Source organism: Andrena cerasifolii, chromosome 7 (genome assembly GCF_050908995.1).
Source record: "Andrena cerasifolii isolate SP2316 chromosome 7, iyAndCera1_principal, whole genome shotgun sequence".
In the NCBI taxonomy this organism is placed as follows: Eukaryota; Metazoa; Arthropoda; class Insecta; order Hymenoptera; family Andrenidae; genus Andrena; species Andrena cerasifolii.
Window position 1 is genome coordinate 9927884 of NC_135124.1, and position 25105 is coordinate 9952988.

Sequence of the window (25105 nt, forward strand, 5' to 3'; positions counted from 1 at the left end):
ATGAAGTGCTGAGCGTATTTGTGCAGCTTCTGGGCCCGCGGATGCACGCCGCAGCCGAGCTTTATTCGAAAATATATTACGCCCCAGCGTACCGTAAGTCGGAAGCTTTGAAACAGTGAAGCCCTTTGAAAACGCGCCAGTCACGCTCCAGCAAAATTTGCTGGATTAATTATCCGACAATTTTATTCCCAGCTGCGTTTCGTAACCACCCTCCCACCCTCCCGCGACTTAATTACGATATTTTGAAATTTGACCGCCGTGTACTTTCCGCTCGTGATCCACTTGTCGCGCGCTTCTCGCCAAGGAGGCTCCCCGGTGAATTTTTAACAAGGAGCAGCGCACATCGATTTATTTATGAACCAGCGTTTTCCCAACAGCGGCACTTTTGCGGACCGTTCCGTTGCGGTCGTATTTTTTCCGAGTTCAGTTCTGCGAATAAATCTCGCGTTGCCCCGTGTTCATGCAAGAAAAACGATCGTTGTCGCGCAACAGATGCGCCGAAATTTCCCTGCAAATTTACCGTTTAATTCGTCGAATATTTTACTGAAATTTCGCTGTTGAAACCAATCGATGTGTGCTCGCGCTCGATAGCCTGGCATTTAAATAACCCGCGCCGGAAGTTAGTGAAGGGATCATTAATCACTCGCGTCGGATTATAATAGCTTTCCGATGACGCTTTTTTTCTCGAAATTCTACAGAGATTGCGATGATCTAGAATCGCAAAGGCATATCGATTCATTTTAGCGTAAAACATTCGCGCATTTCGGCTGGCCCCAAATTAATCCACAATTTCGAGAGGGGCTGTATAAAACAATAAACCGATCGCCTCATTTGCGAAAAATTGCAGATCAAGTGGCAGATGTTCCGCGTCGACTAAAAGATTAATGCGAGGGAACGGTGGATGTAGGAGAAGCCGAGGGATTCGATGATATCGTGGCCATCTTCGTGATTTCCACTGTCGCAAGGTGAAATTTTGCGGATTAAGGGCGCATGAGGGGGCTGAGCAGCCCCTGGTGTATCATTGAAACTCGTTCCAAGTGCTGGAGGAGAGGAACGAAGGATAGGAAGGGTAATTCCAGAGCTGAACTTCCGAAAGCTTAGGTCCCCGTGTAGTATCAACCGCGTTATTTATGCAGCGGCGGATTGAATGATTCGGGGTGCCATTAGGACTACAAAAGAGCTCTCGCCAGCGTGTACGCGACTACGGTGGGTTAGTTTAACCTGTATAGAAAGCGGAAAACTCCACCGCATTTAAACATTTTAAGTAACGAGCTTTTGCAAAAATATTTTCGCTGGCGCGAACGACGCTTCGCGTTTGCGACGCTCGTCCGCGGGATGGGTTTATCGCGGAAGGTAAACGGGACATAGAATAATGCAAGTAAAACGGAAAATATTTGCAGGGTTAAAGAATTGTTTCGGCGCGGAGCGCGAAACTTCCTTGATCATGTTAAGCATATTGCGCGAGACTGCTCTATGAAATATTCAGCGACATAAATTCGATACGGTGGTGCGCAATGGCGGCATGGACATTTCAACCCTAAACGCGCCAATGTTTTAATTGAACCTTCAATGTTTTTTATTTCATCCGCGGCTGGAATCACGAGGCTAAACAGAAAACGATATTCGGAGAAGCTGAATTTGTATGGACGTTGCGCTTCGCGTTGCGAATACCTCCAGTTCGCGAAGCCTATGTATGTGGTTACCCTTGTTAACTAAATATTTCATCGCGCAGCTCGACATAACGAAGCTGCCTGTGCAGAAACGAAACCCAACGCGAAAGAACCTCTAACAAGTTCGCCCGGCATCCGCCTTCGTCAGCCAATCGTTCACAGGGACCATCTCGATGCTGTCCCGGCCGTTTTAAAAAGTTCAGTCGGACGGCCCGCGTCGAACCCTCGTTCCCCAAGCGGTACGACTTTTCTGGTAAACACCTCCCCCTCGGTTTATTCTTCCATGTCGAAGCAGCACCGGAGGCATCTTCGCCGGTAGCCTCGTTACCACTCTAGACGCATAAATTGGAGGTGGTATGGGTGAAGAAAAGCATCCCCCTTGCGCCGCGAAGGGAGCGGCAACCGCCTTGCCTTTTCTACCCCCGACATTCATTAGGTAACTTGTAGAGAGACGCGAACCACGGTATACCCTTTCGAGATACGCACGACCCTACGCTTATGAAGTAATTTCACCTGCTAGAAGTGGTGGGAGGGAGGGTGAAGTTTTGCAGCCAGTAATAAACTTACGTCAGAGCGGGTGGCCTTTAGTCGGCGGTGTCGAGACGGTGAAAATCGACGTGAAATCGGTCGCCTGGCGGGAGGTAGTTTCTCCGAGTTCCGTCGCGCAAAATTCTAGCTTAGGAATGGGAGTATCCCATAACCGGCGTGATTTTTACTAAACGCGGATCTATCCGCAACGGGAATTAGTAACAAACGGGCCGCCAGCCGTTGCGAGTAAACAGCGGCGGGTATCGAAAAAGGGTTTCGAGCCGAGCGGCTCGAATGCAGTTGATAGAGGAGGCAGAGAGGACGGGAACCCGATGGTGCCGCTAATCGTATTGTTCGAATTCACGCGTGTTCCACGGTACGGTGCACGGAAATTCATGATCCTGGCGCGGCATTATTACGAGTTTCGCGATCGTGACACGCCGCTATGTACTGCCGATCCGCTCATTACGTTTCATTTGTCCGGGGCCCGTGAGCGCCATTTATGCACGCCAGGCATCATTAACCCTTTTAGCGACGGATGAGCGGGCTATCGATCGCGCGCAACGCACGCATATATCCGCGTGCATCTGGATAATGCAAGGGCATTCGAGCGCAATCGAACGGGACGGGTGGGTCGTTGGAAAGTTTCGAAGAAAGTTTGCCAGGCATCCGTTCGCTAGATAACCGGAAGATAGGCCGGCCTCGGTGATTAATGAATCTTTTTCTCGTAACGACCGAAGAGAATGGGAGAATGCTGGTGGGAAATGTATTGCAGCTGTACTTTGAAAGTATCCAATCTTTTAGCGGACACTGTACTTGGCACGTGATTATTTAAAAACGTGAGTTGCATTGGCGTTTTCGGCCGAGGAAGCAGGGAGTTTTCAGTTGAATATACCTACTTTCGATATACGGAAAATATACGGGTTCTCTATTCTGAAAGGGTTTGAATAATTCTAGCTTGATTAATTAGGCAGCTGCAGTTGGAAGGTAGCAAGACATTTCCTTCTGAAATTTTATAATATTCTATTAATACCTTGGAGAGATAGTGGGCTCATTACAATTTTAAGGAGGTGTTTCAAGTCGAATTCCGAAGAATTTGTAGCTCGAAATTATTTAAGAGTAACTATTTCTGGTGTTCTACAGGTCGATCTGCCATCTAGTAACTTCATTAGAAGTCTGTTGGACGCTAGCTGATAACTGGTTATTGAAGTGAAGCAGGAAAATTTTAACAGCGGGGTGAAAATTAATTTTATTAATTAAACGCCTCTTATAAATAAAAAAAGTAAATTGAATTAAAGGGAAATTCGATTGATCTTTTTTAATGCAGGGGGATACAAGGGACACGGCAGAGAAAAATCACACATAGTGTAACTTCACATGTTAATGATTTATTAACTTATTTCTCACATACAATAGTATTATGCGTGAACGATCAAACATTGTATAAACAAAATTTACAAAATAAAGTATAAGTCTTTACAGCTAAAAGCTACTAGTAGTAGTGGATCACATAGCTTCATACTTTTCTCCTCGGTGTCAGGCAAATATTGCCGACCGGGACTATTCCATTCTTTTTTTGTTTATTTTATGCTCTATCTCTCATGTATATATATATTTATTTATATTTATATATATATTTATATATTTATATTTTGTATTTATATTTGCATTTATATTCATATTTATAATCATATTTATATCCGTATTTATATTCATATTTATAGTCGCCGATATATAATACATATATTATATCACATAATATATATATTACATATATTATGCCAAATATTAAATAAGCTAGCTTCCCTAGTTGTTGCCCTAGTACGGAATTTTGGATTGGGGTGGTCAGGGGTGAAGATTGAAAGGGGTGGGTGGGAGGCGCAAAGGGTGTCGATGAGTGGAGGATTTTTGCGTATGGTATGTGTGTTTTGTGTTCCTTGTTTTTCCATAGTACAGACGTATATTACACTCACTTTAGATTCAACGATTTTCTATCTTGTAAATATAAAATTATCATCTCTTATTGTAATACCACTGACAATTGATATAGTAATATGTATAGCTATTATCTGCGTTAATAATCATATTGTACACCAAGAAGTGCATTCATCGCTGTCACTTAGATCTGTTTTTATCGGTAATCCTGTGATCACGGTTGAATCGTTCAGTTTTTCTTCTTTTCTTCTTTATTATTTTATTTTTTTTTTTTGGTGCCTCTTAAAACTACATTCGTTCGCCGAAATCTTCCTTTTCGTTATCCTCATCTCGCTCTGTCTCTCGTATTCACTCACACAGCCACACATACACACTGTACAGTTCGCGACATTGAACAAAAGTCGCACCGTGCTCCTTCCCTTCTTTCTTTCCTTCCCTTTTTTTTTATATCTCTCTCAAAACATAACAAGCGAACGAAACGCTCCGTTAAATATAACTACATTCTTTCTTCTTCCATTTTGATAAATAATATTAATAAATATCTGCCGAAAAAACCCGTGCTTCTCAGTCACGCATCAATAACTATCGGTATATAGGTTCTCCAAAAGATTTGTTTCCCTCACGATCGTTAGTCGCGATCCTCGCCTAAACGCGTCAACTAACATCTTTAGCCACTAATTCATCGCACTCGTCCGCCCATCGCAGAAAGAAAAGAAAGGATACGAAAAAAGAAAACCGATACGCAGAGTGTCGACTAACGTAGGCCTCTTTTTTTTCTTATAGTTTCACGCTGTCCATACACGCGCTTCTCTGTGCTCATCGATTCGTCGCTTCGTTTCGAGAAAAAGCAACGCGGTTCGACCTGCGTCGCATCCACGATTTCAACGTGACTCGAGGATTTCTCTTTTCTATCTATAAAAATTGATCGAACTTGTATCTTCTCGACCTAAGACAACGAATCCACGCTTCGTTCATTTTTGCTAGAATTTATGTCTCTAGGGAGACGAGTTTGAAATTAAAAACACAAATTGGTCACTGATTCATAAAACGTCATCTGACAGTTGACGAGAGTCAGCTAGACACCAGATGAGAAAAATTATTCATAGAAAAATAGAGCTATGAGCTACACCAATACCGATATAATAACAATACGTCACAAAAACGATACAAATGATCCATAATCGAATACATATATTAAGGGATAAATCTAGAGCCTGAAGCAAGAAGGAATATGGCGGTCACGCCACGATTTAATTACGCCAAATAACATTAATGAATGACAATCAGTTGTGGAACTTTTGACAGTTCGCTTCGCTGACGCTAAAAGAAAACTTATACCCTTAACAATATAATTCTGTAACTAAAGCCTGAACACTCTAGATTCATACATCGTTTCTTTTTCTAGTTTCATGCTCTAGATCTATTCTATATATTAATTTTCCCCTAAAAAACCATCGAAAGAGAAATTTATAATAAGAAAAAGGGTTCGCAGAGAACTGGGCTTGGCTAGAAGCTTCTTCTCGACGCGCGTCGCTTTTTCAGCTCATCCTCATCCGAACAAACGCAGCCCTCGTCCCAAGATTCGCATAAATATTAAATAATGCGCACGCAGACGATTATCGTACAGTGATAATTACCGATATAAGGCGTATGTATAGTTATTTACAGTAATACGGAAAATATACAAAGGACGTCAGCGCTACATAGTACTTATAATACGTACTCTCGATCATAAAGACGTGTTTGATTCTTGCGTACATTACGTTACTGAGGTAAGTCTTTACTGGTTTACAAACTTATCCTCCCCGGTTGGGAGAGGCCGAGAAAGCTTCCCCCTCGTGCTGGATCGATTTATACGAAACTATTTAACGACTGGCCGCGGGGCGGAATCACATCCCGCCAAGCGGCCATCGACTGGGCGAAGGAATCGGGCGATAAAATTAGAATTGCCTTACGTTTAATTAACGGTCCCATTTTTGTGTACAGCGATGCCAGCCGTTTGCACGTTTCCATTCGCACGATCCTCGAATGCTTCGACACTTCGTCCCTCTCTCCATGTTTTCCTATCGAAAGAACTTTTTACCGATCTCGAAGATCGTCGTCCGCGGCCGGTGATATGTCTTTCGCCACTGATCGAAACGGAAATCTACGAATCTGAGATATAAACGCTTGTTGGTCTTCCAGAGGCTCTAAGTGTCTCTTCGCTGTTCGCGTTTCGCTTTTTTTTTTGTCGTTTCGTGGAAGGAAGGAAGCGAGATTTTTATTTTTTTTTAATTTTAATGCGTACGAGGAGAGACCCGTCGACACGTCCGTCTTGTCGCGAGCTTTTGATTTGCTTTGATGTTACGTCGCTGATGAGAGGCGCGTGAACTTAATCGATCAGGAAACTGAAGACCCATGACCCTCAACTAGCTGGTGTGTTATTTATTCGTGCCCGGAATCGTAACGATCACTCGTTGCTACGACGGGATTTTTCAACGCACTCGAACACCTTGACGTTGCGGTCTCGATACGGAATACATATTAGTGGTCCTTGCATTTAGAATGTCAGTGAATTCGATCCAGCAGATCTTAGGTTTACGCGTACTGTTCGGAGAATGCAACTGAAACTACGATACCATCAGAAACGTGTAAGGACAGAGTGTTGCTAGATGTTGGAGCAAACTTTGGAAGCAAGCTACAGTTCCTTCATTCTGTTTAGTAATAGTAAGGAAGACCAATTGCGAATCTTCAGGTCATTCAGTTTAACCATCAGTCGGGTCATTAAGCTCAAGAATTTCGGCCAAACACTCTAGAAACACTCTGCACCAACAACTAAGGAATTTAATATTTCTTATTCTCCTCCATTACAAAAGTAACATTTAGAGCGGTTCAGTGACAGTTTACTGAATGTGATTTTGGTCCACTGTCCTTTTGAATGTTTTACGTGATAACATTACTCCAGAGCCTTGCTGCTCATTATTGAGGCTTCGCGTAGCAACGAGTAATCGACGATTCTTAAAATCCACTCAATTCAGAACGTTTTCTTCCGCAAAATGACAAGCCACAAAAAGAATTCGCGCGACCCTCTTTCTCTTTTGATACTTGCATCTTCTTTATTGTCTGTCTGTTACGTGTTCAGATCTACTGTAAGCTTCGTCTTTTTAACACATTACTTACCAAGTTATGATAAACAATACCACGAAGAATTGAATTTTCACGAACGACATCCAATAAACGATAAATCCCATTGTCTATGAAACAGAAATTATTCGATGCACCGGGAAGCCAGACAACGATTGGTAAGCAATGCATCGGCCGAAAGCTTCCCCAGAATTAAAAATACCGTGTCTCGAACGATCGGTTCTCGATCAAGGGTAATCTAATGAAATGAAATATCCGCTCAAACACTCGCTGCATATACCCTACTAACTGTTAAAGATTCACTCTGTAAGTAAGTTTTTGTACATATTTATGCGTACGCACATGCAAAGGAACATTTCTCGCGGTCACGGAGCTAAATTGTGCGACGGTGATGCTGCGTTGCCTTGAATTCCGTGTCGATACAAAAATAAGGGTGAGTTTCTCGGTATATCATACGCTGGGAACGAACTCGAAAATGGAAAAGTATTCCTCCCGAAGGTACTTGGATTTTATCTTCGACGTTCTACGATCCCCTCTCATTCCCTTGTCCCTTTTCGTCTCTGCTCTTTTGTAATCGAAATTGACTTCGAGCTATCCTGAAAGCCCTGGCTTGTTAAAAAGTGACTTGCGAGCGTGTCGGTTAAAACCCCCGGATATGACAGCCAATGGAGACTTCCAGTTCTATCAATTAATCGGTCTTAACCTCTTATATACAAGATTCGTTTTTGTCCTCCGCGTTCATAGAACATCGAGTCGTCGATACGCTATTAACTTTACCGTCTAAGGAATATATCGTTACAAAATCGTCACGCGGATCAAAAAACGCCGGCCCCGTCGCCGACGAGGGTTAAAAAGGATTTCAACGTGTCGAGACTGCACAATATTACAATGCAACACGATGACGCCCCGTTAAAACAATTACTCCTTTGTATACTTATGTGTATAGCCATCTAAAAAACGTCCGATCGGGAACAGTGTTTCTCCGTAGATACTGCGACCGTTCATTCCCTCGCAAAAATATCCTTTCAAAATTACATCCGTGTCTGACCGTCTTGCGGGTGAAAAGAAAAAACGCACGGGGTAACGCGCGAAAGTGTGTTCGTGGTTCTCGGGATCGGAACACCGGATCGACGGTTCTAATTTGTTGCGTTACACGCGACTAAGTATTCGAAGTACAAACACCACCCTCGTTTTCCTCCCTGTCACGCACCCTACTGGAGAACTGTGTCAGAGAAAGTCATCGACAATCTACTATCGGCTGCTTTATTCCGTCGACGCATCTACAAACAATTTTTCACGCGGTAGATTCGCTTCTCCCATTTATAACAACCTGCATCTGTGAGCTGTGTGATTTTTTTTTCTTTTAATGAAACAGTATATCTAGAGTTGTTAATCCCCCGTTGCCCCGGCAGGAAGGGAATATACACAACAATCAATTTCAATCGTTCCACGTCACTTTCGCACCGTGCAGTTCTGCCCTCTACGTGATTACTTCTTTTTGCAATCTTGATATTGAATATCAAAAGGCTGTAGAAATTCGAAGCACCGGAAAGAATGTATTTTTACATTTGCCCTAGTTCGTAACATACAGAGTAAATTAAATTCTGCACAGAAGAAGTAGCGTGGAACAAGTATATCGGTATATCGGTCGTCCTCGATCACAAACGCAACGGACATCAATATCGAGTCTTCAACAGCTTCTTCAGCATCATCCCTTAGAGCTTCAGCCTCGAGGATACTGCCCCCGACAAGCACGAATCCCGAACGCAGTGCAGTTTCGTGATCTAAGTTGACTCATCTAGCGATCCATGGACGTGGATCATCGGCACTGTTTCTGCTCGGTTGCAACAGAGTTCAAGCTCCCAACAGACTTCTTGGACGATCTCTTCCCCTCTATTTTCGTGGCTCCGCTGCTATCGGAGCTCTTGGCCAGCCGGCAGGACCTGCTGTTGGCCTTCTGATCCTTGCTCGACTCCGTGACTTTGTCCAGCTCAGACATCGCCTCCTGTATGGCGTTCTCCAGCTGCATGTTCAATTTACGACTTCTAGAAAAAGAAACGGGAGCCACGAGGAAATCGTGGGATTAGACGTGGCGGACACCCAGCACAATTGGAGACAGTATCAGCGAGCAACAGCTAAGCCGCGATAACATCTAGTGCTCTATGCAGCTACTTCGCTACTTTGCTGACTGGTGGTGACTGGGAGAATACACAGTCACTGCTCTCGAATCGGTGGTTGATTGATTTGTAATGTGATAAGGAGGAAATACCCTTTACGCGCCGCGAAAGTAGCTCCGTTACACGTAACTTGAGATTCATTGATTGTCCAAGAGGACACGGGAATCTTGGCACTCTTGGAACGTCAATTTTTGCTTTCGAGTATTTTTGGCAACGCGGTAATGTTTGTAGATCTCCATCGCTTAGAATAGGAAGAAACAGATTTCTTTAAAGTTAGAGTTCTGTCGCTAGAAATTTTGGTGCCTTAAATTTCAAAAGACTTCTGTCCGTGGCAGCTTTGTGCGCGTGATCCACTGAAGCAGATTTTAGTATATCAAAGACACATTGAATCGGATAAATAATTCGTGGCTCTTTTGAACGACGACCAATAAACCCTCGATTTGGTTCAATGCATTTAAATATCTGGCTGTCGATTCCTACCTAAGCGGATTACAAACGGCGAATAACGTCGTTAAAAGATTTCCAAGCCTTGAAAGCTCGTCACGCTCGTTCCTCTTTTTTAATATTTTAAACCGTGCACCTACTGATCGATTGCAATTCGCCGCGGATTTCAGTAATATTTCACCGATGGCCATTGATTTCCGTGCGAACGTGTGAACATTTCTTATACAAACGTGACACGCTACGGGGAGCATACCGAAGACAGAATAAACGAGTTATATTAAAACACCAATAACTAAGCGAGATAAATAAAATTGCGCATGTATTTTATAGAGGGTAGATTGAAATGCGCAACTGCGAATAAAGAGTCAGAGCAAAAGCGTTCTTCAATTAAAGGCCTTCTAAAAGGGTACTTTAAAAGCTTTCTACTGTTAAAAGGATATTGCGAAATGAAAAATCGCAGCTACGCAAAGGTTTCTCTTAAATTGTCACAGAGACTCGATATCATTGGCTGTTGGTTTGTTAATAAATGCCGTGCGAAACGGATCCATTAATGAGTAAAAATAATACGGATACGAAATAAATGCCAACAGTTTCATGGATCCACTTTGCAATGCATTTATCAGTTTTATTTCGTTTAGAATACCTTTTACGTGTTTCAGGTACAGTTGGACAAACGATAATGAAATACGAAACGGAATTACGTTTTTATAAAGCCCTTATTTTTTACCGGAGTCATACATATTCACGACACGATCCGCGGTGTAAATTTTACTACGGTCGTAGGATAGAATTATTCCATCAAACTGATCCTCGTGCAAGGACAGAATTACAAATTTTGCAACATGTATCGTCTCAAAATGTTTCAGTACAATCACACGATATTGCCATAAGTACATGTTAGATTTAAAAATACCGCAAAAAGACTTCCAAGCGTGAAAATTTACGTGGAGCGTTTCGTAAGTCATCGTCGTCGGTCCTCGCGACACCCACCGTCCCTAAGAGGGCTTCGATACTTGGTATCTGATACTTAATCCCCGAACGAGGTGGTACGACTCACTTCCTAAACTTTTTTCGCGCACGGTGGTGCGCCTCGAGGCCTTCGGAGAGGGACTTGAGAGCCTTGACCTCGACCTGGGTCCGACCGCCCCCGCCCCCGTACCAACGGACCCAAACCGTCCCCGGTGGGCCCAAAGACTCGACCTTGCCCGGCCAGGCCGAACTTCCTCTTGTGGCGCCCCATACGAGCTCACCCACTTCCAGTTTCCTCGGGCTCTTCTCCTCTGACTTTGCCTCGGCTACTAGGGGTACCAAACAAGGCACGATATTTTTCTTTCGGTTCTCTACACTTTCTCTGCTTGTTTTCGCGCTGCTTTCTTCAGGCCCCGGCAGATGATTTCGACACGATCGTGAACGCGGTGAGAACAAAGTTAGGTCTGAGGAAGCAGGACGAACGTCGCGGGATCGCGGATCAATTAAAATCAAATATTCCTAGGTTGTTCATTGCTTCATTAGTCGTCGAAACTTTTCGAAATACTTTTCAAATTCCAATCAACACTGTCTGATACTTCCAGCTGATGACCGTAAGTCGTGTCTTTTTTGGGACTTCGCGAGGGATCTGAGAGCATCAGTAGTGGTTCCAAAGCGGTTCGACTTGCGCGTAGAAGTTTCAGACAGTGCTTACTGCAAGAATCTGGCCGGTGGGAACATCAGCAATCTTAAGACGTTGCTGCGGGAGCTACAGCTCTATTTTTTTTCTCTTGAATATCAAGCGAACTTCGGTACAACCTTTCGCAGCTCGGTTATTAGTAGCAGGGACACTGCAACCGCTTCGAGTAAGTGTCTTCGCGACACGATCCCGCCAACGTTCGTCTAATTAAAATCATGTGTTAAGTTTGACCAGAAGGTGCAGCGCATAACAGCGAAATAAGTATGCTCTTGGTGCGTGCCTTATGGATGGGGCTGCCCCTGAACTTCCTAATTCATAATACCACTACGTTTCTATTATTAGGAATGTACGTTTTTGAAATGTGCTCCTTGCTCGCGCGTGTGCTCGTTAAAAAATTGATTAGTAGCTTCATTCAGATGGTGGTAGGCGAGATCAGTGGCGAAATGAGAGTATCGGGTGAGTCGAGCACATGCAATGAATTCCCGTCGTTCGTCTCTCCGTTCGCAGTAATCCGGCGGACTTATCGCGCGATACATTCTTCTACGTTTCGGGTGGCGCGATTTTAATATTCCCCCTCTGCTGGCGTTTGAATGGATCATAAACGACAAGCCGCGCGAATTCGTCGGGCGATAATTTCTCCGTTATTTGAACGGTTTTGGACAGCGAACGCTCGTGGACCGTAAACTTCGGGCTATCGTTCTGAACGCGTGATAAAGACGAGGATTTACGCGACAAATTCTCGCGACTGTACAGTGGATGTCCTCGGGGTTTTGACGCCTCCCAGGACGAGAACGCGGCGATCCCTGTCCAGGATTATGCACATGCGACATGTGAAACGTGTGAGGGTGATTATGTACAAGAAATACCGCGGCAAATAAACCGGTGAGCCACACCCGCGCTGAAATGAACGTGTGTGACTGAAGCCCCTTTCAATGGCACGTGACAATTGTGTGAACAATGGTATTAACAAACCTGACAGCCAATTAGTAGAAACAAGAAAAAAAAAACGCAACAAATCCTTCCGGTGAATATTATTTACAATTTATTAATCGAACGTCACCGTCGTTACTTTCGTGTAGCAAGCATCGAGTCTCTCTTAGGTTTGATGAGGATCAAAAATGTTTAGTAGTGACGTCACTTACCTGCTTCGAGCTCTAGTGAAAAATGTTAAGGTCTGTTTTTTTTTTGCTTTCGACACCGACAATCTTTATCCATTTCCGATCGGGGACGGAAATACGCGCAAATGAATTTTGAGACGTTGTATTTTCCTTTGGCCCTCAAAGGTGCGAAATTGAAAAGGAATATTTTGGTCCGTTATCTTTGAGAATAAATTTTAGGATAACAGTGGTAGATTTAGAGGTTTCGTTGCGAATTTATATTCATCGCTCCAAAGACTGACTAGCGCTTATTAATGAGTGGTTGGAAAAGTATTCCCTTTCATGTTTCTGAGGACCAATACTTTGTGCCAATTAATTAAGCCAAATGTTACACTGGTTTTTGGTTTCTTTCCGCGTCAATTTCGAGATGAATCAATTTTTAACGTCGCTTAAGAAGCATTACCAAAGCAATCACGATGCAACAAGCCCTAATTGGCCCATGCAGCTGTGCCGTAATGCATGCAGCAAACGAGTAATGATAAGCAACACATACACCCAGGACATGCAAGTTAGTGAGGCGGTGTATAACGTAAGGACATGCATTGTTCGATAAAATATGAAAGCCATATGGAGAAAACTTGGCGTATTGAAACGTAGATCCCTAAATTATTACTAGTCTAATGATCGATATTGCTAGAGCCGGAAGCACTCTTAACAATAACATTCACTATAGAGCAAACGTCGACGACTAGCAAAGTGAAATCATTAATTCATAAATTAAGTTGAAAGCATTCTAATTGCAATTATCATTCACATTGCTCCCCGTCGAGGTACTACTATGATGTACCATTTTGATAAATTAACTTTTATAATAATAGAACATTATCTCTTCGAAACAAAATTTCTCCAGTAAACATTGTAATGTCTATTTGAGTCAAGTCTGATAAAATGCCGTTCGAAACACAGTACATCTTTAATAATTCAGTAAATTTAATCGTTCTAAGAAGTGATTAACGTGGTTGCTACAATTTATCCATTATCAAAGTTTATTATCAAAATATGGTTCAATACTGGTTTAGTCTGAATAATAATTCGATACAGTTTATGCAACTAAGGTACGATTAACGTCTAAGAATACCATACAATACTGACCATCTTGGTCTTCATGCAGGGTGGAATGCATGGAATGGATGGAGTCCAGCTTTCGCTTGATTCCGCGGCCGAGGGCATGCTCCCTGCCCTCGCACCTCACTGTGCTCACCACACCTTCCGCTTGCTTCAACGTCTCTGTCGTATAGATCTGTCAAATACAACTCGATCAACTCAGGCACAAGCCTACCAAGTCGCATGCTAATTAATCACTTCAATCTAACCGACCGCCAAATCGCTCGTTTCACTTTCGCTAAAAGCCATCTCTTTTTATTATTTTCCCTCGGGCAAGATCCTCATCATTCTTTCGACCGAGCGTGAAAAAACATAAGTTGTGAACTTAAAGATATCAAAGAAATGAACAGAACATAATCTACTGAAAGATAATGACTTCTTGACTCTATCGGATAGCACACGTACGAACGATGGGCGAACATGACACCGCGGTGAATTTTTAAAGAGAGAGAGACAGAGAGAGAGAAAGAGAGAGAGAGAGAGAGAGAGAGAACTTACATTTTCTACGCTATCGATGGCCGAACGAAAATGGCACGTACAAAAAAAGATATCATTCTTTCGTTGCATGCAAACGAAAACTGTGAATACCAACGAGACAAAAATCCAAACTCTGATTACGCATGCCCATCGCAAGGAACTCTCCCGTTTCTTTCGATCAATTAGGAAAATGTACATCAGACAACTTTCGGCAGAAAGATATTGTTTAGCAAAAATTTATTTTTTCTCTCTGTTTGCTATTATAAAGAGTCGTGATTATTATTTCCTTTTTTTTTTGTTTGTTGTCGTCATTTAGCAATCCGTTAACACACGATTGATCATACAAGATACATTATTGCAATGTACAACTTTTAAATAATAACGCTAAAAAAGCGACGAGCCCCGCGGGCCCGACCCACAAAAAGTATCTGCACGTTAAAAAATCAATAACGTTAAATACAAACTAATTACAAACTTAATAGTATCATTTTGGAAACACGTTAATAGGCCCTCGCGGGAAGGGGAATGCCACTGATGATTTTCACCGAATTGGAAATGTACAAAATTAATCGATACGACCCGTACGAAAGAAAGATGCTCACTCCTCCGACGATGAGTCTGTCTCCTCACCGTCGTCAGCCTCTTGCGCGTACACGAACTGATTGTAAACGTATGGATTTATATAGGCCTGCTTAGCGGGTGAATAATTAACGACAGCAATCCCATTAGAATCAGACCTGTAATTGTACAAGTGCGGGTAAAGGCCGGGCGGTGCGGCGATACCGACGCCGACAAACTTTTGATAATCATCATTCTGCGAGTAGTATGGTACGCCGACTGTCTGGCCGTCCAAAGCAGGCTTCTCTTCTGCATTTTGTTCCGCGTCGTCTTGCTCTACGACATGCTGTACAACCTGCGAGTCTATCTGATCGGTCTCCACGCAAGGCTTGCCGTCGAATTTACTCTGCGGCAGCATGGTGTAATGCGCGTGGTCTGGCACTAAGGTTTGCTGTCGATAAACGTTTGCATTGGGAACGTAGTGCTGGCTATGATAGAGGATCGGCTGATAATGACCGTGACCTACAACCGGCAACGTATTGCCGTCCATCTCCGTATAAGAGACATCCGTCGTGTCTTTAGTAACGCTTAGCTGGTCTTCAACGGGGGAGTGGTCCATTGTGTCTGAATATATGGAATGATTTGGTGATGATGTGTCCATATGCTCCTGTGAGTCAGCGTATGTGTTTTCGGGGTGTGTCGTATCGGCTGGCTGGTGCATGTCTGTTAGGGTTAGATGACGGTTGACCTGCTCTACATGGGTACCAACCTGGATCCCAGTAGTCACCGTCGATTCCACATAAGTCTTGCCATGGAGACCCGGCTGACTAAGCGTTATCTCCTTCGTGGCGATACCCTGAATCCTCCAGTCCTCAGACGCCACTGGCACGTCGCCTGAGTCCGGTTCGCTGCTGGACACGCAATGAACCATTGGCTGAAACGGCGAATAAGTATTTAACATCGTAGACATAAAGGGCGTAAAAATTCATCCCGATTGAAAATTCGAAGATCAATAAGCGCTGTATATAATATACTCAAACGTTCGGTATTACCGTGGACGATGAATGATGTCTAGCTGTAATGGGTGGCGCTGGTGAAGCTGCTCCATGGGTCGTGGTGTCCACAGCGGGGCTGTTGGACCTCTGGCTGTTCCCTGGGCTATGCGTCGTGGTGTCTGGAGGGGATCCCTGCCTCATCATGGCTGATTGAGCCATGTTCGCCTGGTTGCCAGCAGTCTGCGTCGAAACAGAGTGCCTCGCCATCAGCGGACTGTGCTGGTCGCTCTGTTGAGCAGTTTTCTCCACGACGGTCGTGCTACTGCTGGCTAGAACGTACTGCTGCTGTTCAACGTTCTGATCCGAAGACGGTGAATTGACGCTACTCTTGGGGGAAGTCGGTGCCTTTCCTTGAATCATGCCAGAGCTCAAGATGTACTGATTATGATCGATGTTCATGGAAGGATCGACAGCCGCCCCGTTCGAAGCAGCAGCTTGAAAGTTAGGTATCTGGTTGTTGGACACCATAGTTGTCTGCTGCTGCACGATCGTCGTGTTCTGTTGGACGTACGTGGTGTTCTGCTGATTGGGAGCCGACGAGACGGCGATGTTCTGTGCGGTACCGCAAGGCACCATCAAAGTCTGCCCGTTCATCTGTATGAATTCTTGCTGGCCCTGCATGTTAGATGGACGAACCTGCGAGGCGTTGAACGTCACTTGCTGATTCGGGCTAACGTTCGCCACTATTGGGCTCAGCTGGTTTCCAAATGACGTGGTTCCGTTCACTAAGAACTGGCCACTGTTAGGTGATAGGAATTGCGCGCCAGGGCTATGCTGTTGAATGATCTTCCCACCAGTTGCTTGCGGCGCACGAATTACCATACCGGCAGGGCCAGCTGCCAAGATGCTTTGGCTGGGGTTGAAGATTCCGCTGTGACTCTGCACCGGGGTTAACACGTTCTGACCGTTCACGTTCTGTATCTGCAGCTGCATTCCGATATTCCCGGTGTCTTGCAACAGGGTGGCCGTCCCGTCAGCGGACATGACCATGCTTCCTATGCCAGGGACGATGAATTGCTGAATGGTGGGGAAATTTTGAACCATCCCAGCAGCTCCGTTTAGCAGATTCACTGGCTGGAGGAGATTTATTTGCTGAGTTGGTTGGGGATTCGTGATGATTTGCTGAGCGTTGAACTGCGCCGACGTTGCGCCAGCTTGCCCGTTCATTACCAGTTGGGCTGGCGCGCCACCTTTCCCTGGGACGATGGTCAACGCCTGCAGCATCGGCCCGCCTATGCTCTGAGTCTGAAAGTTCTGCTGCGCGAAGTTCGACTGCGACTGCATCAACATGCCAGCGTTCTGTTGGGACGAGGCGATGTGCAGCATCGAGGCTACTGTCTGAGGGTTCGCCTTTCGTTTCTTATACGCTTTCTTTTTGCTCATCGCCGACTCTGGCGACAGAAGGCCTGGCTGCCTGTTCACCAATCCCTGGTTCGCGTTCACGTTCCTTTGGACGTCCTGGTTCGCGTCTAGGATCGACTGGGCGTTCTGTATTACGTTACCAGTAGCGACGGTCAGATGAGGTATCTGAACGTTCTGCCCTATACTGTCCATCGTCATCATACTGGGCTGAATGAGTACAGGTGTCTGAATAGTGTTCACCAGCACGGTCGGTTGTCCTATAACCTGCTGAGCCACGCCTACCGCGGGGATCACCTGACTCACAGCCCCCGTTACACTGGTGACCATAGGCGACACCGACAACGGTGGCATAGAATTCGAGTTAGATATGATCTTCGGTGGCGGAGGCGCCATCACGCCGTTGATACCTGACCCCGTGCTAGCCATTATGAGCTGACCACCGCTGGACACCAGTATATGACCAGGAGGCAAGGTGGACCCAGCAGGATGCTTGAGTATTCCACCAGAAGTGAGAACATTGTGAACCTGAACGTTGGACTGGGGATGCTGATGTGGCTGTTGATGCTGCTGTTGATTCTGCGGATGCACCGGCGAGCTGGTACTGGCCTGAGGTACTTGTATGCTACTGACCACGCTCTGCACCATCTCCAGTGGTGACTTCGAGACGCTTATCGCCATCGATGGTTGACTGATCGGCAGAGGGGAGTGCGTAGTAATAGCAGTGGTTTGTACGTTCGTTAAAGCTGTCGGCGGTGCCTGGTGCTGAGGTTTGTTGGATAGTATGTCTGGTATGGCAGGATTCGGTATCCCAGAAGGCGTGTTAATCGAAACAGTGGCGGTATTCGCCCTACCGGCTAGGACAGACGTGATGGTGTTGCTGCTAACAGTGTGCCCACTCGCCATGGTAGTTATCACTGACGATGCACCACTGAAATGGTTCATCGGTACCCTCGTGACAGCATTCACGGTATGTGGGTGTGGCTGGTAGCCATCCAGTGACGACTGTCTCGTAGTTTGCCTTTTCGTTACTTGAGGCGTCGTCATGCTGTCCGAGGCGGAGGAGGATGTCTGCAAAGAGGACGTACACGCAGGAACGCCAGTGGAACACGTTGTAGCAGAGCAAGGGGTTTCTGAACGTTGCTCCTGTACACTGCTCATCGAAGATTGCGATGGTTGCTGGGCCTGAGGCGTTAGAGGCTGAGACAACATCTGACCAGACGTGGCGTGCGAATGAGGTGTCGGTGGTTGCGAATAACTATGCGGCGTGGAGGGCTGCGATGAAATAAGACTCTGTGGCGTTGCTGGCTGCGATATGCCAGGTGTTGACGAGGCTGCCGTGTCCGAATTTGCTGGGCTATTCGTTCCAATGGGAGATCCGTGACTAGTGCTCACGGTACCACCTTGGATCGGTCTCGAATCAGCCTGCTGTTGGTTAGTTTGGAACTGTTCTCCAAACGTGGACGACGTGACAGGGTCGTCGCGTTGATCTGAATGCATCAGGTACTGGCGTTGCATTTGTTGCTTATACTGATCCAGCGCGTACGAGTGAGTGTCGGCACTAGTGACGCAGCCCTGACAGGGACTGCTCTCCGAGTCTGTCCCACCGTTGCTCGACGTGGGCGTCATGCTACTGTGGACGACGACGGGCGAGGTCGCGTGATTCTTCACAGAGTTGAACGTCGACGTACTAGTTGGGCTGGCTCCAGAGGAAGGCTTTGGTTGTGGAAGATAAGCGTTATTGGGTATGTGCGAACCGTGACTGGTCTGCGGTGTTTTCGAGTTGTTCACCATCCCCACTTGCGAGCTGCTGACGCCAGTTTGCCTGGATATCGTGCTGTTCAACAGAGCAGTCTGCTGCGCGAGATAACCGCTGGGGTCCTCCAAGAACGATGGACCACTGCTGTTGACAGTGGAGCCTATCTGATTACTATTCTGCTGACTTTTCTCGTTGAACTCGTCGATTGGACTCGACGCCGATTGATCGAGGCTGTTGTTCCTGACGTCCGTAACGCTGTGCTGCCGTTGTTTCTTCACCATCACCTTGCTGGACTTGGCCTTTTTGCGCGCCACCTCGTCGGTCCAGGTGGTGGCTTGTGGAATGTGATGGTGCAGAGGCGGGACACGGTCGAAGGAGTTGCACGTGATATTCTGAACAGTGACGAGGGGAGGCTGGTGAGAGCCCGATGCTGGTCGATTCTGCTGCCATGGAGGTGTCCTCGAGGTGAAATGCATGTTACCGGGCTGCCCGTATGGTCCCATACCAGATTGTGCTTCGACAGTGTGATTGGTGTTCGGGCTCCTTCCCGCTATGTTAGACAAAGCGTATTGCTGCTGATGTTTGACATCAGTAGTAGTTCCCTTAGAGGCATCGAAGTTCCTCACGGGATACTGGACCTGATCCTGGCCGTACATTCGTTGCACGTTTTCGTGTGAATTATTCGGCAGGTTGCCATTTTGAACAACGTGGTGTCGTTGCATAGTATGGTTATGCAACAAGAGCTGTTGTTGCTGCTGCTGCTGCATTTGCTTCGCGTTTAGATCCTCATCCGTGACAGAAGGTGCACGAACGTGTCTGTTTTGAACATCAGCTGTGCCGATAGTGTTCATCACGGAAACAGGAACCTGTTGCTGCATGACATCTAGCGAATGATGGCTGAACTGTTGATTAGGATACTGAGGCTGGACGCACACTTGAGGTACTTGTTGTTGATGTGGCTGCTGCTGTTGCTGTTGCTGCTGCAACTGCTGTATCTGCATTTGAAAGTGATCCGTCGGTTGTGCCTGCATCACGTGCTGATTAGGCTGGTGCTGAGGCTGCTGTTGCATCTGATGCTGGTGAAGCTGATGCAACTGTGGGTGAAGAACAGGTTGTGACGATACTTGCGACGGTTGCATGTGATGCACGTAATTCTCCGACGGATGCTGTGGATTGTACGTCACTGGCTGTTGGTCAACTTCCTGGGCTAGGTGTTGCTGTTGCTGCTGCTGCATCTTGTGTTTCTGCATTTGCTGCATGTGCAATTGCTGCTGCTGCTGCTGCTGCTGCTGTTGCTGCTGGTTCAGATGCTCCTGCTGCTGCTGCATTACGTGCAACGGTTGTTGATTCAACTGATTGAGATAGTGGGGGGCTTGTTGTTGCGCCAGCTGATTTACAACTGCATTTTGATGCTGTGGTTGTTCTTGCTGCTGCAATATCTGCATATGCTGCATCTGCTGGTGATGCTGCAACAACTGCTGTGGTTGCTGTTGCTGCTGCTGCGTCATGTTGTTGAAATTGGCGCCCTGCTGATTCATGATCAGCGGATTTCCCATCAGCATCCCCGACATATTGTGCTGACCTAACCTTTGCTGAGGATTCCTCGTTGCACAGCCGTTCACGTCTTGATTCTGGGAGGGTGAGTTCAGTGTCTGATGGCAGATCTGTTGGTTGCTCTGCTGAACTTGCAAATTGGGGATTGCGATCGGCCACACCTAAAATGCAAGGAGTTTTTACACGTGATTGCTGTAGCTGGAGTGAAAGTGGAGTGAGTTGGTGAAGGAGAGAGTAATGAGTGAGTGTGGAAGGTAGGGAAGGGCGTGTAAGGTGAAGGGGGAGACCGGGAGTGGGCACGGTTAAGGGCAGACGGAGTTTGGGAGGGAGAAGGGAAAGAGTTGGAGGATATATAACGTTAGCATTGACATGAATTTTAAAAGAGTTTACCTGCGCTAGTAGGGGATTAAACCCTACTAGGAGTAGGGATGTTTTTGACGGCTTAAGACTTAGACTAGAAGGGGATCGAATTACAACAGGTGGTATCGGGCGGGGAAGGGGAGGGACAGCAGTACCGGGGTATTTGAAGAAGGGATGGGGGAGGTATTGGGGGGGAGGTATTGGGAAGAGGAAGGATGAAAAAAGGATGTGTAGGATGTCCGGTTGGGGGGAAGAGACATGGGAGCATGTGTGGGAGGTATGCTTGCGATGGGGGGAGGAGAGAGGGTGGCAAGGTATTGTGAATAATGTTGGCTGAAACCGTGATTTGTGAATCACGAGTGATCCGATCGCGTTCGTTTCCAATCACGGTGATTTTTCACAGTGATCCGTGATTTTCGTGATCGCTTCTGATTGGTGAAGAGCATAACTGCTCTTTGCACGCGCCACATAACCCCAATTTCTACTTTCTCTCGAAACATTCTCAAGTCCTCACTGTTCTTATAGAATCTCAGTTGCATATTTTGAACCAATGCAATCGTTCTTGATCTATTTAAATTAACGAATATTTCTTCACTTTACTTAAAAAGTATAATGTATATGTGAATACTTTAGCCAATCAAATCAGTGCGTGTATACATTGACTATTTATGAATGTACATTCTATATATTCGCCGAATTAGCACGCTTTGACTGTAACACAAGCTATATTGAAGTATTTTATAAAAAATAATTCAATCAAGATCAAGGATTACGATCGCAGTAAACAATTCACTCGAGTTAAAAAAATCACAATCACGACCGTGATCGCGATTCTGCGATCACTGTGATAAATCACTGTTAGTGATTTTGCACTCCATCCCTAATTGTGAAGGAAGTGCTAGGGGATGAGGGAGAGGGGAGGCTGAGGAGAATAGATATATGGAAGTGACAGAGGAAGCGGAGGTCAAGGATAGGGAAGGGGGGTGATTGTGTGAGCGTAAGCGGAGGCTAGGGTAAGAGGGGCGTGCGTGCGAGCGGAGCGTGACGGCGTAGTTATAAGGGCTTAGGTTAAGGTTTAGGTTAAGTTAGTGTAAGTTTCAGGTGTATGTTATGGGTGTAACGGCGGAGAAAGGAGAGATGTAAGGCGGGGGATTGTATCTCTCAGGGGACCGATAAAGAGCATATATAGGTTCATTAGCAATTTAATTGAGATTACTGTTACATTACCTGCGATCCATTTGGCACCGATGAACCTTGAACTCCAGACGCCGCAACAATAGCCCTCTCGCGCTGTGCCATGAGTTGTGAGACCGAGACTCCAGGGAAAATTCCAATCCCCCCTAGTTTTCTCTTCTTCTTCTTGTTAAGACCATCTGCAAAGTCGAACAAAATAGATACTAACCAAATTTTCATCGCTGAATATTCAATGGAATCAAGGAAATATCTGAGCCCCCAATGAAATCCTAAAGCGCGGTGACTCCACAGGATTGTGGAGAATTAAAATACGACTCATTTCCCTAACTCTAATTTTGACCCTCCGCTTATTATTCAAGCGCCGCTTCGGACTGCTTAATGAACAAGTGTTTCACTCGAAGTCCCACCCGCAAGGTTAAATCCCATTTAGCACGACAATTCTAAGATTCCTCCCCTTTTATTCACTCACGCTCCTTATTAGCAAACCTCATTTACTCTCAGATAGGTAGCAACTGCAAATTATCAAATTGCAGACCCACCCTTTCACAGGAATAATGAATACATATATACGTAGTTAAACGAACAATATTGCATTTCAATTTTATTGAAACTCTTTTCGTCGCAACTTACTATTTCCGGACAAAATAATTCCCACGAGATTGTGTACGAAGTGGGACAAGTGTTAAAAAAGATTCGACAAAATCTGGTGGTGTTTCTACACTTTCTACATATTTAAAGAAATCTCATCGACGGACGAGTATCTGTTTGATATTCCGCGGAAGAAAAACGAAACCGTGCGATTCCGCGCGATCAATGGCCGACAAGCTGCCATAAAAAGCGTTCACACTGCGAAATTACCTTGATTTACGAGGAGGACGGGAAAGCAGGATGGTAAAAGGGTGCCAAAGGGGATGGTTTTCAATGGCGGTCTTTTATCCGTGAGCCTACAGCGGATAATTATTCTCCACAGCTTCAATGGGGGTAGATAATTCGGAAGTGGGAGGAAGGAGGATCGAAGAAACCGGGGGAGAACGGATGAGAGGAAGGGAGACGGGGGTGGATGTAATAATGAATCCACCTAGGAGAGCGAGGCAAGCTTGTCTGCAGCGGCGATAGTTTAACCCGATTTCCAAGGGGGCGAAGATTTGCGTAAAATCTTTCAAGCATTTTGTGGCTTCCCGCGCGAGGGAGGAAAGTCCGCATGAACGCGTAAAATTCGCCTCTCCCTCTTCCACCCCGAAAATCTGCAGTCAATGGCTCACGGCCATAAACGCTGCCGTCGTTAAGCCTGACGAAGGAGAGATGACGTAGCAATTACGGGATACGACGGGATATCGTCGGAGGGTGTTTGAGGCTTGATCGCTGGAAATATGGGCGATGATATCGCGGATTTTTAAGTGGGACTCGCTGCGAGGAAACTCCCCGCCAAACGTTAAACCGTCGGAATCTCTTTCCAGTTCCCTTCTGGATCGAATGGGCGCTCCTTCCTGCCGCGTTACTTTCATCTACAGTATATTCAACGTGACGAGATATCATCGACAGATTTCAAGTAATACAGTTCGAATGGAAATCGTACACTCTGACGAGCAGACGAGTCTCGCAGGGATGCTAACCGAAGATCGTTCCCATCGTTTTCAAGCGACCCTCGCGGTACGGATCGTAGTCGACGCTTCGCTACCAAGTTTCGATAGAGGAGGCAAGATGAACGGGCCAACGAGCGCAATTATGGCAATCTGTTCCTCTCGGGGCTGCTAAACCGAAACTTCTCTGCGGCTGACTCGGTGGCACGGCGGGTCTCGACGGCACTCGAATTACTCGACCCCCGATCGAACCTCGGCCGGGGACTGATCTCTCGATTCTCCCATGACGGTGCCAGCGTTGGGTCGGACGCAACGACGTGGCCGAGCCGTTGAAGCGGACTAAACGGAAGCGGTGTAAAACGCGCTTGCGCGACCGCAAGCAGGACGTCGGCCGAGGACGAAACGGAGGTGGTTTGGAGGGATCTCGGGCGGGGGTGAACATGACTCGGGGCAGGCGCAAGAATCACAACCGGACACAGACGTTGGACCGCAGGCTCCTCTTTTCTCCGCTTCCCATTTGGAACACCGCGGCGCCGCTGCCTCTTCGTACCGAAATTAACCCTTATCAACTCTCTGTCCGCCACCACCACCACCGTCCGCCATCCACCCCCAGCCATCGTCGTCCTCCTTCCTGCTCGGCCCCCCCACCAGACCGGCTACGTCCAAACTACCATCGTCGCGTTGACGTCGCTGGCAGCGAATGAGCGGATTCTTTCCTCCTCCCGGGACTTATTGATCGCCCCGACGATAAGAAGACACGAGCTGGCCGATTGGTTCGGTTCCTCTTTCGAGCGATCTCGCGGCCTCTCTTGCTAGCCCGACAGCGATACAGGCGCTGCTCGCGTGGCCAGATTGCAGAAACGGGGAGGGTCCGACGCAAGCTTGTGGACCGTCTGATCACTCGCGCGAGAGGAGCTTTAAATGTCGGGGATCTGTGGGACACTTTTAAAATTACTTACAGCAGGCTTCCTGAAACTGAGTACACCTTCGGATGGAGGTATCAAGTGTCGTCGTTATTGGCTGCAGTTACAGGGAAATAGAACCTAAGAGCTTTTTAAATCTGGATTGGAGACAAGACAATGGGTCGAGGTGGCTAGTTTTAAGTGCAACGGTGCACCAGATTGTCAACAGAATGTATCCATGCACAGTTCCAGCGCACCTGCAAGCACGGAGTAATCCGTGACCCGTAGATAATCATGAGAAGTAGAATCACGGAATATTCCGTGAGCCAATCGGTGGAGTGTCGAAACAATTTACAGGCATATGTACACAGGGAACACCTTAAGGTTCCCAGGGACCTGTTCCCCGCGACAAGGCGATAAACCCCGAGAGCTGCAGAGGTGTTCGCGCCGGGAAGGTGGATAGAGGCGCGCTCCCTGTGAAATCGTTTTCTCCAGGATGTATC

General features: G+C 46.3%; 1 protein-coding gene across 7 annotated transcripts in view; it reads right to left on the reverse strand.

Moving 5' to 3' along the window:
- Positions 1-3566: 3566 nt before the first annotated feature.
- LOC143371590 (uncharacterized) overlaps positions 3567-25105 on the reverse strand; it is a 265689-nt gene continuing 244150 nt past the window's right edge. For 2 of the 7 annotated variants that reach the window (XM_076816910.1, XM_076816912.1), the window contains 6 exons: positions 22154-22299; positions 15892-20727; positions 15609-15773; positions 13793-13940; positions 10935-11175; positions 3567-9301 (listed from right to left, as the gene is read on the reverse strand). In XM_076816910.1, coding sequence (XP_076673025.1) covers positions 9076-9301; positions 10935-11175; positions 13793-13940; positions 15609-15773; positions 15892-20727; positions 22154-22299 — 5762 coding nt within the window. In that variant the 3' untranslated portion in view covers positions 3567-9075. Of the gene's footprint in view, positions 9302-10934; positions 11176-13792; positions 13941-14503; positions 15774-15891; positions 20728-22153; positions 22300-25105 lie in introns of those variants that run through there. The other 5 variants (XM_076816909.1, XM_076816906.1, XM_076816911.1 and 2 more) reach the window with 4 other exon arrangements.